Below are 18,997 nucleotides of genomic sequence, written 5' to 3'. Positions count from 1 at the left end.
GTGTGTAATAGCTAGTTGTGCTCTTTACTTCACAGTCCTTTGACTGGTTAAGACTTCTGAGTTTTTTGAAGGCATATTTGTTAGGCAGGGATCCCAGCTCGAAGAAGGATCACTTTGCTTTGTTGAACAACAGATGCCTTAAAGGGAAATATCAAATGATGTATGATATGCATGTAGGGTGCGTTTTTCATCATTGTGATGATGTGGCCGGTGCTTCTTAAAACTTCTCCAATACTGCATCTTGGAAACTGCTGACATGCAGAACATTTTGTGATTGTGTAAAAGTGGACTAATTGAAAAAATAATACAAAAGACAGTTTTTGAGTGGATTTTCCCTTTAACTTACTTTCCCTGCTGGGCTAGGTTTATTATGATGAGGCAATTAGCCTATTTGATGGCACTGTGGTTGTTTAAAGGGTTAAAGTGTGAGCGACAATAGTTTGCATGTACAGTAGAAATATAGAGCTAGTGTAGGATAGAGACCCAGGTAGGGCCTTGGAAGTSACTGGCATTAGAACCTGCAGTAAGCAGGGAATTTTCATTTTGTTGTCCTTTGGAGCCACATAGATATTCAGTGGGACAGTGGACAAATATAGAAATATACATATATTATTCTTTAAATACACAATATAAGTATGTACAGTGCCTTCGGAAAGTATTCAGACCCCTTGACTTTTTCTATATTTTGTTAGGTTACAATTGTTCTAAAATTTATGAAATCGTTTTTTCCCCTCATCAATCTACACACAATACCCCTTAATTAAAATCAAAAACAGGTTGTAAGACATTTTTTGCAGATTTATAAAAAAAAAAAAAAAAACGTAAATATTATATTTACATACGTTTTCAGACCCTTTACTCAGTACTTTGTTGAAGCACCTTTGGCAGCGTCTACAGCCTCGAGTCTTCTAGTGTATGACGATATAAGCTTGTTGGCACACCTGTATTTGGGGAGTTTCTCCCATTATTCTCTGCAGATCCTCTCAAGCTCTGTCAAGTCTGATGCGGCGCGTCGCTGCACAGCTATTTTCAGGTCTCTCCAGAGATGCTCGATCGGGTTCAAGTCCGGGCTCTGGCTGGGCCACTCAAGGACATTCAGAGATTTGTCCCAAAGTCACTCCTGCGTTGGCCTGGCTGTGTGCTTAGGGTTGTGGTCCTGTTGGAAGGTGAACCTTCGCCCCAGTCTGAGGTCCTGAGCGCTCTTGAGCAGGTTTTCATCAAGGATCTCTCTGTACTTTGCTTTGTTCATCTTTGCCTCGATCAAGACTAGTCTCTCAGTCCCTGCCGCTGAAAAGCATCCCCACAGCATGATGCTGCCACCACCATGCTTCACCTTAAGGATGGTGGCAGGTTTCTTCTAGACGTGACGCTTGGCATTCACGCCAAAGAGTTCAATCTTGGTTTCATCAGACCAGATAATCTTGTTTCACACGGTCTGAGAGTCTTTAAGTGCCTTTTGGCACACTCCAAGCGGGCTGTCATGTGCCTTTTACTGAGGAGTGGCTTCATAAAGGCCTGATTGGTGGAGTGCTGCAAAGATGGTTTTCCATCTGGAAGGTTCTCCCATCTCCACAGAGGAACTCTAGAGCTCTGTCAGAGTGACCATCGGGTTCTTGGTTACCTCCCTGACAAAGACCCTTCTCCCCCGATAACAAAATGTGGAAAAAGTCAAGGGGTCTGAATACATTCCGAATGCTGTATGTGTTAATACCTGAGTGTTTCATCAGTCTCTTACGTTGTATTGAGCATAGTAAGGGACCTAAAGGTAAACAAGTTGTGTTGTTTTGACATTTAAAACGCTCTCCCAGCAGTCTTCATGATAATGTGAGAAAAGCAACACTGAACGTAATGTAGACCTTGATTTAAACGACCATCGCAGGAGCCAATCAGAGAACAACGTAATTGTAGGCCTCTCCATATCCCGCCTCCCGCAGGTACTTCTCAATGTCCAGTGGCTCAGGCACTCGAATAACTGTCCTATTGTTGGCACTCTTCYCTCCTGATTGGAGATTCCGGATCACCTCAGCCAATGCAGGGCGCTCGTGTGGAGTGAACTGGCCGCAGGACTTGATTATGGAATACCTGAAAAAGGTACAGTAGCTTTTGTAACCAATGTAACTCGTTTTGTGGTAATCGTTGTGGCCATCTTTACCAATGTCGAAGTGAACTATTACAGCACTGTTATAATCATATGTTTTCTGTCGTATATTAGGTCATTTTTCATGTATTATTACTTAATGTGGGCTCTTACAGTGAGTTAGAACAATTAGCTGGTCTCTTTTGAGTCTTTCCTCTCTGGAGGTATTGGAGAAGATCACCGGCCATGACTTTAGGGAATGGTGGGTCACCTACAAAGTGGAGGAATAAATGATGAATTAGGGCGTGTATACAAGATAAACATTATAATAATGAGATAAATATTTTTCATTATGTGATGGTTATAGCAGTTCAGTAGACCAGTAATGATACATTATTTATTTAGAAAAGCATTTACCTAGTGTCACTATTTCATGGAGCAGGATACCAAAAGACCAGCTGGAAAAAAAGGATGGTCGGAGAGTTCATTGTTCAAGTAAAAAAAATCACATGTATTTTTGATAATTTGTGTAATGGATATGTCCGATCAGGTTGGCGACTTACACGTCACTGCTTTGACTGACAGGTCTCCTTGCCAATACTTCTGGAGCCTGCCACTTCCTCATCTCAATGTTCTGCAGCTCTCCTGGAGTTCCTGCTTGTGTTTTCTTACAGTATGCTGGACCCAATCCCCACAGTTTAGCCGTTAGGTCTCGACCAACCAGAACGCTCCGAGCTCCAACGTTGCCATGGATACAGCTCTGACCGTGCAGGTATTCCTGAATACACAATTAGAGAGGATGTTGTGTTTTAATATGGCTATGTGACATTCAAGCGTATGAAAGCCATTCATACAGACGAATCAAGTAGGTGTGTGGCCAAGAGTTTTTTTCTAAACACAGGTAAAACTCTTGGCCCCTACCAACAGGTTCAAATCAAATGATCATTTACATCAGCAGTTGTCACAGTGCTTATACAGTTCTGAATAAGAATGATGTAATCGTCAGATTGACATTTTAGAACATACTTGAACTATCATTTTTAATTGTAGACAAAATGACAGATGATGAATCACTTGATGTGTGGGAAGGAGAGCGAGARGGAGAGAGAGACCAACCAGAGCAGAAGCCACTTGTCCTCCCATGGTGAAGATGCGCTGCTCTGTGATATCGCATGGGGACTCCACACCTGTGTCCTGCCAAGAAAGAGCACTGTGAGTTTCCACTCACACTATCACTAATGATCATGTCCATATTCACTGTAGTCTGCATGAGTTACAGAGTGTTTGCTCAGCCTCTTGAGACCCACATACAACTAGAATTTTCAGGCAAACTGATGACAATTTACGTAAAAGTTGTGCGGGCAGATCTCTAGTTTGGGCCGTTTCCTAACATATCAGGGCAGTGTTCAGTATACTCCAGTCCGTAGCAAAACATTTTGGTGAAACAATAATCTCTCATTGGACAAGTTCAAGTAGGCTACCTCTCCATTTCACTCTGTTTAAAACAGTGTTCTCCCACCTGAACACCCCCAGCTATTTGGTAACTTACAGTAGGAGTACCCATAGAGATAGATAGAGGACTCATCATGGATTTAATCAGTTTTAGCATGGACATTGCTATTGAGGGCTTCTACCGTGCTTCGCCCATTTTAAAGTAGTAAATTGGGTGGGGATTCCTATGGGTTGTAGCCTCAATGATGCTGCCCATGTCACAGACGCTATAATGGCACAGATATAACGATGAGTCCTCTATCTAACTCTATGGGAGTACCATACCTGTCGACACCTCCATAGGAACCCCAGCAGGTCCCTGTGCACCAGTTCCTCCATCACGGTTATGAGGGGTGTACGTAGGGAGACCACGCCCACCAGACCAGGCAGAAAGGGGTGGGGCCCCAGCTCAGACAGGAAGGAGGCAAAGCCCAGGAAGGACTGGCGCTCGCTGTCATCGGCTGTTTCTGGGGTGAGAAAAGGTACGTGTTGAGATTAACTACATTGCAGTCGGACTGCGTAGAATCACTGATCTACAAATCACCTTACATCCAAATAACTACTCTTTATACTATCAAGATTAGAGATTCTACACCTTGCCTTGCTTAAACTGATCTTAAACTTGTGTATGTTTTTGTCCTTTATCTGGTAGTAGGCTACTCATGGGAAAGTTAGTCAATTTTGTTATGGGTAGGACTAGGTCTTTTGATTTGAATATCGAGTTAAGATCACACGATTTCATAGTAACACAAAGACAAGATAACAACCCCAAGATTTCAGGTTTTATACTCGTATAAGCCTCAAGGTCYTACAATACACTGAGTGTCAGTCTCTGGATGGGAGCATCAATTTTATAATTCCAATGAATATCAAAGCATGTTACCTTTAAGTGTCCGTAGAACCACGTCTCTGTTGTCCATCCTTGCCCTGTAGAGGGTGACAGAGTCGTCCGGTTTGACGGAGAAGGAGAGAGGCAGCGGAGTGACCAGGTTGAAAGAGCCATGCTGTCTCTCTTTGGGCGTCTCCGGTACGGCAGAAAACGTGGCTGGGGTGTCACGCTGGGTCGAGGTGCTCATAGGTAACTCCTCATGCTCCAGAGGGTTCAGCTCAGGAGGAGCTGCAGGTAAAGAGATGGGTAATGCACATATATCAAATCAAGTACTACTTAAGTCGTTTTTTGGGGTATCTGTACTTTACTATTTATATATTTTCAACTTTTCTTTTACTTCACTACAKTCCTAAAGAAAATAAGGTACTTTTTACTCCATACATTTTCCCTGACACCCAAAAGTAACAGGAAAATGGTCCAATTCACACACTCAACAGAAAATCCCTGGTCATCCCTACTGCCTCTGATCTGGTGTCACGCCCTGACCATAGAGAGCCCTTGGGGTTCTCTATGGTGMAATAGGTCAGAGCGTGACTAGGGGCTGTTCTAGTCTAATATTTCTATGTTGGTGTGAGTATGGTTCCCAATTGGAGGCAGCTGATTATCGTTGCCTCTAATTGGCGATCATACTTAGTGTGGTCCTTTTCCCACCTGCGTTTGTGGGATATTGTTTTGTTTTGGTGCTATGTGCGCTACGAACTGCACGTTCGTTTATTCTTTGTTGTTTTTTGAGGGTTCACTTTAATAAATATGTGGAACTCTACTCACGCTGCGCCTTGGTCCGCTCATTATGTATACAACGAACGCAACATCTGGTGGACTCACTAAACACACATGCTTCGTTTGTAAATGATGTTGGAGTGTTGGAGTGTTGGAGTGTTGGAGTGTCTGAGTGTTGGAGTGTCTGAGTGTTGGAGTGTCTGAGTGTTGGAGTGTCTGAGTGTTGGAGTGTTGGAGTGTGCCCCTGGCTGTCTATAACTAAATAAAAAACAAGAAAATGGTGCCGTCTGGTTTGCTTAATATAAGGATTTTWAAATTATTTATACTTATACTTTTGATACSTAAGTATATTTTAGCAATTAAATGTACTTTCAATACTTAAGTACAGTATATTTAAAACCAAAGACTTTCAGACTTTTACTCGAGCAGTATTTTACTGGGTGACTTTCACTTTTACTTGAGTCATTTTCTATTATGGTATCTTTACTTTYACTCAAGTATGACAATTGTGTACTTTTTCCACCACTGCATAGAAGCGACCTAGAGATGCAACTCATGCATTACAAAACAAACATCAGTTTCTGCCAATGCAGGCTTTTTAAAAGTAGATAAATACATCATATGCCAGTAGATGAATATATGGCAGGAGTTTGTCTAGTTTTGGCAAACATTTATATTAAAAGTTTGTTTGAAATAAACCATATGGCAATCATTGTGCTTAAGCAATTGACCAAGTATTTGTTTTACAGTTTGAAATGCTTACTACTGTACTGTAGTTCTAGTACAGAGTTAGTTTCGGATATCTCAGACCTTGGAGCATTGTAACCCACTGGGCACAAACTTKTGTTTCATTGTAAGTTGTCAAAGTACTGTGATGTGGAATCTAACTTGAAAATGAACTGGATTTGACAAAAGTAACTGTTGTTTTGAGGAAAGAAATTTCAACCACAGGATTATGTCATCGTTCTAACCAATTTTCAACATAGACAAACCTAAAATATGTTGAATTTGTACCTTTGAAACAATGTCAGATCTTCGACGTTATATCCACTATCAGAATTTAAAAAACAATAGACTGGGCGGCACGTCCTACTGGAGAGTTGATTTACAACTATTAATTTGGTCTCACATCCAGGGTTTTAACCAAGCCCAGCTTTTATATTTGTCACAGTCTACTATCAATGTGCTATTGTGAGAATGATTATTGAGAGACCTCTTGGTAACTAAATATATTCACTGTTGCTATTGAAGTCATTCCAAAGRGTAGTTTTAACAGAGCAAATGAAATGKCATCAMCAGCTATTGTTTCAATTCAACCCAGGGTTCAACTAAACATAGACAATACATATGGGCCTAAGGTTTCAAGCTTTGGTTGAATTCAAATGTAATCTTTAATTTAATCATTAATATGTTGGATTCACGTCTCTATCTCAGCCTAAAAATCAAAGTTAAAAATAGTGCATTTAAAGTTTGATTAGATTAGATTTTGTGATATTCTTTAACTTTGGTTGAAATGGAGACCCACACATATCAATTATTMATTTGTAGACAAACTGGATATTGAATTGTGTTTGGTTGTCAACGCAACCAAATATCAATATTTGAAGGAGATCTTCTGCTTGAATAGTTCCATCTGTGCCACTGACTTAATCAGCCTTTAATCACAGTTTGTCTACAAATTAATAATTGATATGTGTGGGTCTCCATTTCAACCAAAGTTAAAGAATATCACTAAATCTAATCTAATCAAACTTTAAATGCACTATTTTTAACTTTGATTTTTAGGTTGAGATAGAGACGTGAATCCAACATATTAATGATTAAATTAAAGATTACATTTGAATTCAACCAAAGCTTGAAACCTTAGTTGGATTCATGTCTCCATCTCAACCAAAAATACAAGTTAAAGAATAGAATAGAATAGGAAATCAAATCAAATGAAACTTTAAATACACTTTAAATAAAGTTTGATGTGATTTAGTTATATTCTTCAACTTTGATTCTTGGTTGAGATGGAGACGTTAATGCAACATATCAACTATTAGTTTGTAGAGAAGCTGGAGTTAATGTCAGACTAAGTCAGTGGCACAAAATATACATCTCCTTCAAATGTGAACATTTGGTTGTGTGGACAACCAAAMTTTTGCAATACAGTAAATAGCCAATTAACTTGTCGACAAAGTTAACAAATGATATGTTGGATTTAGGTCTTCAACTAAACCAAAAAAGTTAAAGAATAGGATTAAGCCAGTGGCTCAGATGAACCTATCCAACCAKTAGATATCCTTTAAATGTCGTTATTTGGCTGCACTGTCAACCAAAACACAAGTCAATATTACTTTTGTAAAACACTAAATAGCCTAAAGTTAAGGCTATTGTACAAACTAATGGAACAGTATTTATTCAACCCTAAAATGAGTAATGCACCATGGCCACATTTTGAGGTTAGCCTCTTGTAAATACACGGAGTATACCACACGTTAGGAACTCCTTCCTAATATTGAGTTYGCATGCAAAGGTCGCAGGTCTGTGGAGATCTTTACAATTGCTATAATAATCTGTACAGAATCTCGAACAGCATGTATCACGTGCACTATGTACTTTTAATGTAAACTCAACTGCACAGTAATAACACATTCAATTGTTGTGTAAATACAAAATATCTGACATTGTATTTCCAATGGAGTTTGGTTGCGCTTTTAGATGGTTGAAAGCATAGTGATAACACATTGGGAATTCAACAAACTTCTTGCTTTCCTTTTGAGTGAGTGAATAAAGGCTGAARTCTCATTGATCAACGTCCCAACCAAATATTACCCTYATTTCCACATTGAAATGATGTGGTTTGCCCAGTGGGAAGCTAGGCAGCAACAGCACAMGGTCTGGGGAGRATGTCGGCTTCTATATGACAATATGAAAAGGGGGAGAAAAAACTATTCAGGGGAGGGTCCTCATCAGACAGAAAACTCTCCCAACAAATCACGAGTTTAGGTAGGCAGGGATTAAAATGCAAGTTGGTACTGTGCTCATCTTTAGCTAGGGCGGTAATGTGACCGGTGACGCGCTTCCCCTTTCCGACTCGTCCTCTCTGTCCCAACTGACAACACAACTTGTAAAGATGTGTTAAGCTGGAGAATTGATGCATTGCCATTTGTCTAGAGAGACTTGTACATCGTGGGAAGATACTTGTGCTGGCTCATCAGTCAAGCTCATTGGCATTACATCAATGTGCACACCAACTTACCCTCAATGCCCTGTAGGTCCCGTTTGGAACTTTGCCTCTGTGTGTGTCTGCTCGACCTGCTGGTGCTGTGTGGTCGGGCTAGGGTTACTGTGGGTCGTCTGCGGTTTTCCTTTCCAGGCCAGTACCTCAGCAGGAGAACGATTAGCAGAGAGACCAGGAAGCTTGCTAGGAGCAGGACGGGCACGATGATCACTTCCTGTTCATACACTGTGATCTCTGAGAGAGAGGGAGAGAGAGAGAGAGACTAAACTCTGGTGCCCAAACAACTAGGTATGCCCTGGAGCTGTTGTCAGAGGGCAGACTTGGGTCCCCCAGCCACATTATAACAGGGGGTATGCTAATTTGGTATAGAGCAGACCTAACTTACCCTATTAAATTAGAGTGGGTTAGGTCTGGCTAGAAATTCATGAGGAAATKATCTCAACAGAGAAAAATGTCCTCATGTGTACTACCTATATACTCCCAATAGAAATCTAATACTTTAACAATGACAGCTTCCCCGTCCTAGAGGGGGACTAGTCTGTGGTGACCTAAATGCCAGAACTGGACAAGAACCTGACACGCTCAGCACACAGGGGGACAAACACCTACCTGGAGGTGACAGTATTCCCTTCCAAATATGCTCYCCTAGACACAACTATGACAAAACAATGGGTCACACCTGCAGCCCTGTCGCACACTGGGTTTGTACATAGTCAATGGTAGGCTTTGAGGAGACTCCTATGGTAGGTACACCTACAGCTCATCCCTTGGCAGTAGTACCTTAGATTACTTTATCACTGACCTCAACCCAGAGTCTCTCAGAGCGTTCACAGTCAGCCCACTGACACACCTATCAGATCACAGTCTACCTGAACGGAGCAATACTCAATCATGAGGCATCAAAGCCAAAGGAACTGCACAATATTAACAAATGCTATAGATGGAAGGAAAGTAGTGCGGAAACCTACCAAAAAACAATTAGGCAACAACACATTCAATCCCTTTTCGACAACTTCCTGGACAAAACAGTTCACTGTAATAGTCAAGGTGTAAACCTGGCAGTAGAAAGCCTAAACAGTATATTTGACCTTTCAGCTTCCCTGTCAAATCTAACAATTTCAGGCAGACAACCTAAGAAAATGAACAACAATGACAAATGATTTGATGAAGAATGCAAAAAACCTAAGAAAGAAATTGAAAAACCTATCCAACCAAAAACATAGAGACCCAGAAAGCCTGAGTCTACGCCTTCACTATGGTGAATCACTAAAACAATACAGAAATACACTACGGAAAAAGAAGGAACAGCATGTCAGAAATCAGCTCAAGGTGTGTGGGTAAACCACTTCTCTACTATTTTTGGCTCTATAACAAAAAACAGCAAAAACATATACATGATCAATTACAAATCTTAGAATCAGATATTAAAGACTACCAGAATCCACTGGATTCTCCAATTACATTGAATGAACTAAAATACAAACCCTCCAACCCAAAAAGGCCTGCAGTGTTGATGGTATCCTACATGAAATTATAAAATATACAGACCACAAATTCCAATTGGCTATACTTAGTCTTTAACATCACCCTCAGCTCTGGCATCTTACCCAATATTTGGAACCAAGAACTGATAACCCCAATCTACAAAAATGGAGACAAATTTGACCCCAATAACTACCATGGGATATGCGTCAACAGCAACCTTGGAAAAATCCTCTGCATTATCATTAACAGCAGACTTGTACATTTCCTCAGTGAAAACAATGTACTGAGCAAATGTCAAATTGGCTTTTTACCAAATTACCATACGACAGACCATATATTCACCCTGCACACCCTAACTGACAAACAAATAAACCCAAACAAAGTCAAAATCTTCTCATGCTTTGTTGACTTCAAAAAAAGCTTTTGACTCAATTTGGCATGAGGGTCTGCCATACAAATTGATGGAAAGTGGTGCTGGGGGAGAACATACAACATTATAAAATCCATGTACACAAAACAACAAGTGTGCGGTTAAAATTGGCAAAAAACACACATTTCTTTCCACAGGGCTGGGRAGTGAGACAGGGATGCAACTTAAGCCCCACCCTCTTCAWCATATATATCAGTGAATTGGCGAGGGCACTAAAATAGTCTGCAGCACCCGGCCTCACYCWACTAKAATCTGAAGTCAAATGTCTGCTGTTTGCTGATGATCTGGTGCTTTGGTCCCCAACCAAGGACGGCCTACAGCAGCACCTAGATCTTCTGCACAGATTCTGTCAGACCTGGGCCCTGACAGTAAATCTCAGTAAGACAAAAATAATGGTGTTCCAAAAAAGGTCCAGTTGCCAGGACCACAAATACAAATTCCATCTAAACACCATTGCCCTAGAGCACACAAAACACGCCACAGGTAACTTCCACAAAGCTGTGAACGGTCTGAGAGACAAGGCAAAAAGGGCCTTCTATGCCATCAAAAGAACATAACATTTGACATACCAATTAGGATCTGGCTAAAAAATACTTTAATCAGTTATAGCAGCCGATGCTCTTTATGGTTGTGAGGTCTGGGGTCCGCTCACCAACCAAGAATTCACAAAATGGGACAAACACCAAATTGAGACTCTGCATGCAGAATTCTGCAAAAATGTCCTCTGTGTAAAATGTAAAACACCAAATAATGCATGCACAGCAGAATTAGGTTGATACCCACTAATTACCAAAATCCAGAAAAGAGACTTTAAATTCTACAACCAYCTAAAGGCAGTGATTCCCAAAACGTCCATAATAAAGCCATTACCTGCAGAGAGAAGAGAACCCTAGTCAAGCTGGTCCTGGGGCTCTGTTCACAAACACATCCAGACCCCACAGAGCCCCAGGACAGCAACACAATTAGACCCAACCAAATCATGAGAAAATGARAATGACTTGACACATTGGAAAGAATTAACAAACAAAAAACAGAGCAAACTAGAATGCTATTTGGCCCTAAACAGTGAGTACACAGTGGCAGAATACCTGACCACTGTGACTGACCCAAAATTAAGGAAATCTCTGACTATGTACAGACTCGGTGAGCATAGCCTTGCTATTGAGAAAGGCTGCCGAAGGCAGACCTGGCTCTCAAGAGAAGACCGGCTATGAAGACCATACTCCTGCCAAATGTATGCCCATATTAGAGACACATATTTCCCTCAGATTACAAAGACCCATGAAGAATTCGAAATCAAATACAATTTTGATAAATTACCATATCTACTGGGTGGAGTATCACAGTGTTCCATCACAGCAGCAAGATCTGTGACCTGTTGCCACAAGAAAAGGGCAACCAGTGAAGAACAAACACCATTTTAAATACAACCTATATTTATATTTATTTATTTCCCTTTTGCACTTTAACTATTTGCACGTTATTACAACACTGTATATACAGTACAAATATGTCATATTTGGAACGTTTGTAAATGTAATGTTTACAGTTAATTTTTTATTTTTTATTATATATTTCACTTGCTTTGGCAATGTAAACATGTTTCCCATGCCAATAAAGCCCTTAAATTGAATTGAATTGAATTGAGAGAGAGAGAGAGAGAGAGAGAGAGAGAGAGAGAGAGAGAGAGAGAGTAAACTCTGGCGCATCTTTCTCTTTACCTCTAACCTGCTACAGCTGACCCTGTGCTGCAAAAAGACAAAGTTTCTGAATCACATTGGGCAACAATAAAGTGAAAACGAACCAAAGAAGTATAGAATGTATATGGTTCATCTACACAATCAGTGTAGATGAAGGGGAGGAGACAGGTTAAAGAAGGATGTTTAAGCCTTGAGACAATTGAGACGTGGATTGTGTATGTGTGCCATTCAGAGGGTGAATGGGCAAGACAAAGTGCCTTTCAACGGGGTATGGTAGTAAGTGCCAGGCGCACCATTTTGAGTGTCTTAAGAACTGCAATGCTGCTTGGGTTTTTCATGATCAACAGTTTCCCATGTGTATCAAGAATGGTCCACCACCCAAAGGACATTGAGCCAACTTGACACAACTGTGGGAAGCATTCCTGTSGAACACTTTCGACACTTTGTAGAGTCCATTCCCCGGCTGTTCTGAGGGCAAAAGGTAGTGTAACTCAATATTAGGAAGGTGTTCCTAATGTTTTGTCCACTCAGTGTGGTACATGACACTTAAAAGCAAACAGGTGTGGTCAAGGATTTGTTTTGAGTAGGATAGACTTGAAGTAGCAAGAACACTACATGCCAATAGGAATGTATTTCAGACTGTTTGTCAGGGGTGATTTAGTGCTCGTCATCCCTATCATATTTCATAAGTTACTTATTTACACTCCTTTCATTTAAAGGTCCAATGCAGCTGTTTTTATCTCAATTTCAATATCATTTGGGTAATAATTAAGTAATTACTGTGATTGTTGTCAGTAAAATGTGTTTTTTAAAAGCTTCTTAGCAAAGAGACATTTCTCAAGCAATAATTTTGCTAGGACTGTCTGGGAGTGGTCTGAGTGGGGAGGGAAAACATTGAAAACTAGCTATTGTTGGCAGAGAACTGTGGAACTCTCTTTCTTATTGGTCTATTAACTCATTTACCGCATGGTGATGTTACCAGGCAGGCCAAACTCCATCACCRAAAAACTGGCTGCCGATCTTTTCAAACAGCTCTTACACTAAAAGGGTATTATCATCCTTTTATTACAACCTCATAGTCTGGAAATAAATTCAAATATATTCAAAACACAGGAAAATCACATGACTGCACTGGGCCTTTAAGTGCTCCTTAAATAGCATACTGAAAAAGGTGTGGGTGGTGGTGCAGTATGTTTGCACCACACCTTGATTGTTTGGCTAAGTCAAGCTACTCTGTGCCATACAAGGTCACTAGAATGTTTAAAGCCAATTGATAAGAATTTAACAATCTGGGTTTGATTCATTTCCAGGTGATCCATGACGCATCATCAATCAGCTGTTCTTGTTCCTTAGAAGCTTCTGGGGAGTCTGAGCTCTCTTTCTCCGAGCCTGCGCTGCTCTGCGGCTGACATTGCGGCTGACAATGCTCCTGACAAGGCGGCTGACAACGTGGCTGACCCTGTGCTGCTCCCAGCCTGTCTTATGTGGATCTGAGTACTGTGACAGCAAACACAACACATTTCTCTTATCTTTGTAGAATGGATCAGAAAAGATAGTCTAGTATTGTATTAGGGCACGCAGCGGAAACAAAATGAGTGTTTCTTACTGGACAAGTCTAGGTATTTTTCACCCCTGCGTTTGGTGCCTACTAAAACCAGCCCCCACTAACTATATTTCACATGTATCTATATTTATTTCACAGTTCCGCTGCTCTCTGTTCTATGTATCCAAGGTGTTTTCTAGACGTTTGAAGTGGCTTTATTGTTTTGGTTGCGACACCTTTGTTACCGTTCTGTTTGGTAAAGGCTGGGCAAGGGAACGACCGTCTCCACCCAGAGAGATAGCCATATTTATCAAATGCATTTACTGTGATGATGATCCTGTCTAGGCACACATACAATCTCAGTAATTGGACAACCCGTTTGTGACAGAATGTTACGTCGCACTTTTTACATCGATGGGAAGAATAGCAAAAAACTCACCACAACAGAAATATATCAATGGACAGCTAACTGTCACACAGTTGAACATTTCCTTATCATTTCCAATAATATTGTCTATCGAGTCTAAAGAGTCCAAATGTATGAAGTGTTTTCAATCAATGCCTTTGGCTTGGAGTCCCAACAGCTTGTGCACATGCAGTAAGTTGTAAAAGGGGGAAAGACAAGGGGACACGAGAGAGGAGTGGAGAGAGGAGGAGAGGAGCGCTCACCACAGATGGTGTTCCCCGGTTGACACTGACTATCGGCGTCAGAGTAGGATGACATCCTGAGGAGGAACACACACACGGATATATCATCATTAGATTACCATCGGTCAGCAGCCTCATACAGCCTTCGGCTGTAATGACACAGCATGGAGTGTCCAACCCCTTCCACTGTCACACAAGACACATGTAAGGACGTCTGGAGTCCGTTAGCTCCATCTAGGCTAATCAATGGCTGCTTCAGAGAACAGAAAAAGACTGTACAGTTTTTAAACTTGACATACAATTTCCATTTCACTCCATGTTGCATGTCTTGCACTCCCCCCATTGATAACAATGACAATGTGAGTATTTTTAACATGTTTTTGTTATGCCGTGTACATATGTTTTTGACTGCTAGTATCACTTCTCATATTATTTCATTTGTTGAAGGCAGGACTTAGATTAACCCTAGATAAGAAACTATGGTATCTGGGGTAGATCTGATAGTGTCTGAATGGTGAGGCAACATAAGGTGCAGTAGCGTGACTATGACTATAGTACAATCACACAATGACTGCATAAGAAGGCAATATTGATAGCTTGGCAAGGGGCGTCCAGTATGACACCAATTTGGCAAGGTTAGATCGTTAACCCACGCTTGGTATCTGGGATGTGTGTCCTAAAGACGTTAAAACCCTGGATGGGTTGGGCGTGCCGGTGCGTTGGTAACGTAGCATTGTTTGCACAATAGGCCTGGCCCGTCTGGGCACAGTACAATATGTCAAACTCAACTTCACAATTTATAGGCCTCATTATCAAACACAGTCTGACTTTTATTGTTCACTATTAAGTCTCGGATGACACCGCTATTTGAAGTTATTTTGATATGATTTGGGCATGACGTTTGGAAAATGCTAAGACAGACTGGATGGTTTACTGGCTGACTAGTATTCAGTGAAAGTGGACAGGATATCATTATTGAAATGAAGTTGGCAGGGTCAGGGCAGGTCAATGTGAGAAGTAATTACTAGGGGCTAGACAGTAGGAAGAGACTGTGTTGTGTCTGAAATTGCACCCTATTCCTTATGTAGTAGACAACTTTTGACCAGGGCCCTATGGTTCCCACTACATAGTGGACAGGCTGACATTTCAGACTCAGCCCCCGTTTTCATTTTATCACCACAGAGATAAAACAACAACTGGTTGTATGGAACAATTAGAGGCCCATTCATAGCTCTCTGGACATTTGTTTTTCAAATGGAACTACAATTTGAATCAACTTGAGAGGACAGAGAGTGGGCCATGGTAAATGTTCAAAATGGCAAATGGGATCAAATACTCTGTCACCTTGAGAACCAGTTCAGTTACGCAGGTTGTGTTGTTTATATTTTAATATTTAGGATTTGAATACTATAATAACATCCTAAGAAACAGATTGGCACCCATGCTATGTCCATCTTACCTTAATTTAATACATTTAAGTCATTTAGCAGATGCTCTTATCCAGAGCGACTTACAGGAGCAATTAGGGTTAAGTGCCTTGCTCAAGGGCACATCAGCAGATGTTTCACCTAGTCGGCTCAGGGATTCAAACCAGCAACTTTTTGGTTACTGGCCCAACGCTCTTAACTGCTAGGCTACCTGCATGTCTAAATAAACACAACCAAAATAAATCACAACCTGTCTAAATAGAGGATAAATCAAAGTCAACACTTTGAAAGACACCTGTTCCCCTCTCGTCCACAGTATCCTATTTCATAATCGATCGTGAAACTCGATCGTGAAACTTTGGGTGTGTTTTGTCACCTACTTCCGTCACTGTTCTCAGGTAACAATAATGAGCCACGGCCACAGCACACTCCTCCACTTAGTGTTGTTTGGAAGCACATTCTGACAACATTTCTGCGTTTTCCCTCCCTCACCTCTTTCCAACTATGTTTGTGTCACTCAACCAGTCTGGCTGCATTGCTCTTTGGCATGCATTTCTCACACACAACCCGACACACACATACACACCCCGCACATGATACTAAACATGGAACTTTTAGGATATTTCACCTTGTATTTTAACCAACAATGTATTCCACCCTTTATTTGAACCAAAACTGTACATTTATTCACTCATTTTATTGTGTCAACTTACGTGGCATGCTCCCTGTGTAAGGCTGAGTCTCAATGATGGTGTAATGGTATTAGGTCCTCAGCATCCAAAGCCCCTCCTCACTAGAAGCAGTAGTACAATCACACTGTTGATATTAACGATCGTCTATCACCCTCCATTGTATTATAACACCGGCATGTGACAATTGGCCTCTCCCACTTTCCCAACTTCTCTATCTGTCAATCTCTCTCTTCTGCTGCGTCTCTTTCCTTGTGTCTGCTTTGTAACTCTCCCAGGTTAGCCCTGCCCTCTCCTGCACCTTTTCCTCCTCACCCTTATCACCTGCTCACGGTGAGTTCTGTTTTGGGCTTTTAGTGTGTCCCTTATTGTGTAAAGTGCTACAGCGTGTGGGTTTGCGATGCCCTCACAACTATCTCAAACTAATTTTAGTCTCTTCCTCATCACCTGTCTCCATCAAAGGTCAAAGGTGTGGTCGATTCACAGGGCCTCAACGTGGCTAGTCTTGAATGCCAACACCTCCCATCTCCATTACTTTTCCCAAAGTGAAACTGGTCTTTCCACTCCTATCAACAATCACAGGCACTGGGGGTATTGGGGAAGTACTGTAACTTAGGTAGTATCAGTCTTTTGGTGCACTGTCACTGTGGCTCATGAATGAGGGGCAATTATTCCCCGCCTTGCAGTTTGTTGGTACTATATACAGCAGTAGAGGCTGCTGTGGGGAGGACGGCTCATAATAATGGCTGGAATGGAGTCAATGGAATGGTATCAAATATGGTTTCCATGTGGTTGCTACCATTCCATTGGCTCCATTCCAGCTGTTACTATGAGCCGTCCTCCCCTCAGCAGCCTCCACGGGTATACAGGATGTGTGGCTTTGCAATGTCATGTTGGGGTTTCCTTTGTGTTTTATAATCACTCAGCGGTTTTCCAACACCATCGGACAAACATTCATGGGAACTTCTTTTTGTCCATCTGTTAACTCTTCAAGTAACCGTCCAGTGTTTCCAGATTTCTACGAAATATGACTTATAATTACTTACAATATGAGTGAAATAGTTTTCCTTCCAAAAACTGGTTATTAAGTATGTTAAAAAGCAGCTTTTCTGTGTTGGAAATGTGTGGGCTGTAACGGATTTCCTCCTCCTCTTCATCCGAAGAGGAGGAGCAGGGATTCGACCAAAATGCAGCGTTGTGATTTGACATGATATTTATTAAACACGGAACGAAAACGAACTTCACTTGAATAACTAACAAAATAACAAAACGGAGTAGACAGACCTGGACATGCGAACTTACATACAACGAAGAACTCACGAACAGGAAAAATGACTACACAAAAGAACGAACGGACAAACAAACCGAAACAGTCCCGTGTGGCGCGACAAACACAGACACAGGAGACAACCACCCACGACAAACAATGTGAAACCACCTACCTTAATATGGTTCTCAATCAGAGGAGATGAAAACCACCTGCCTCTAATTGAGAACCATATCAGGTCACCCATTTACCAACATAGAAACACATAACATAGAAATGCCCACCCACACTCACACCCTGACCGACTTAACACATACAAAAACAACAGAAAACAGGTCAGGAACGTGACATGGGCATACCCCAACAACAGAATTGTGTGGGCGTAAGATGGTAATTAAAAATATTCACGATGTCACGTTCGGACCTTAGTTCTTTTGTTATTTCTTTGTTTTATGGTCAGGGCGTGAGTTGGGTGGGTTATCTATGTTTGTTTTTCTATGTTGGGTTTTTCATTTGGCCTGATATGGTTCTCAATCAGAGGCAGATGTTTGTCGTTGTCTCTGATTGGGAACCATATTTAGGGTGCCTGTTTTCTATTGTGTTTTGTGGGTGGTTGTCTTCCGTGTCTGTGTGGTCCACACGGAACTGTTTCGGTTTTCAGTAGTTCACTTTATTGTTTTGTATCTCAGTGTTYAGTTTGTTCTATTAAAGATTCATCATGAACACTTACCACGCTGCGCTTTGTTCCTCCTCTCTTTCTCCCAACGAAGGTCGTTACAGAACCACCCACCACCAAAGGACCAAGCAGCGTGGTAACGGGCAGCAGCGGCCGAAATCTGGAGAGGAATGGACATGGGAGGATATTCTAGACGGCAAGGGATGTTACACATGGGAGGAGATTCTGGCTGGAAGGGATCGCCTTCCATGGGAACAGGTGGAGGCAGCCAGGAGAACGGAGGCAGTAGGAAAAGGGAACCGCGTTACGAGGGAACACGGCTGGAAAGGAAGCCCGAGAGGCAGCCCCAAAAATTTATTGGGGGGGGGGGAACACGGGGGGTGTGGCCTGAGGTAGGAGACCTGAGCCAACTCCCCGTGCTTACCATGGAGAAAGAGGGACCGGGCAGGCACCGTGTTATGCGGAGATGCGCACGGTGTCCCCGGTGCGCAGCAATAGCCCGGTGCGGTACATAGCAGCGCCTCGTATCGGCCGGGCTAGAGTGGGCATCGAGCCAGGTGCCATGAAGCCGGCTCTACGCATCTGGTCTCGGTTACTGTGATAACCGCATCTGGTCTCCAGTGCGTCTCCTCGGGCCGGTGTACATACACCAGCCCTACGCAGGGTGTCCCCGGTTCGCCAGCACAGCCTAGTGCGGGCTATCCAGAGGCGCGCCTCAGTCCAGAGGCG

The 18,997-nt window shown here is 41.9% G+C and overlaps 1 protein-coding gene across 1 annotated transcript; it reads right to left on the bottom strand.

Moving 5' to 3' along the window:
- Positions 1 to 807: 807 nt before the first annotated feature.
- On the bottom strand, positions 808 to 16,632 carry LOC111955244 (tyrosine-protein kinase STYK1). Its single transcript, XM_023975413.2, has 10 exons — positions 16,350 to 16,632; positions 14,231 to 14,286; positions 8,422 to 8,637; positions 4,452 to 4,685; positions 3,854 to 4,035; positions 3,194 to 3,271; positions 2,641 to 2,855; positions 2,495 to 2,535; positions 2,252 to 2,348; positions 808 to 2,082 (listed from the first exon to the last, which is right to left on the bottom strand). The coding sequence occupies exons 2-10, from the start codon at positions 14,283 to 14,285 to the stop codon at positions 1,887 to 1,889; spliced, it is 1,314 nt and encodes a 437-aa protein (XP_023831181.1). The 5' UTR covers position 14,286; positions 16,350 to 16,632; the 3' UTR covers positions 808 to 1,886.
- Positions 16,633 to 18,997: the final 2,365 nt, after the last annotated feature.

Source organism: Salvelinus sp. IW2-2015, linkage group LG30 (assembly GCF_002910315.2).
Source record: "Salvelinus sp. IW2-2015 linkage group LG30, ASM291031v2, whole genome shotgun sequence".
Taxonomy (NCBI): domain Eukaryota; kingdom Metazoa; phylum Chordata; class Actinopteri; order Salmoniformes; family Salmonidae; genus Salvelinus; species Salvelinus sp. IW2-2015.
Note: the sequence above shows the minus strand (reverse complement) of the source record. Positions and strands in the feature narration are given on the sequence as shown.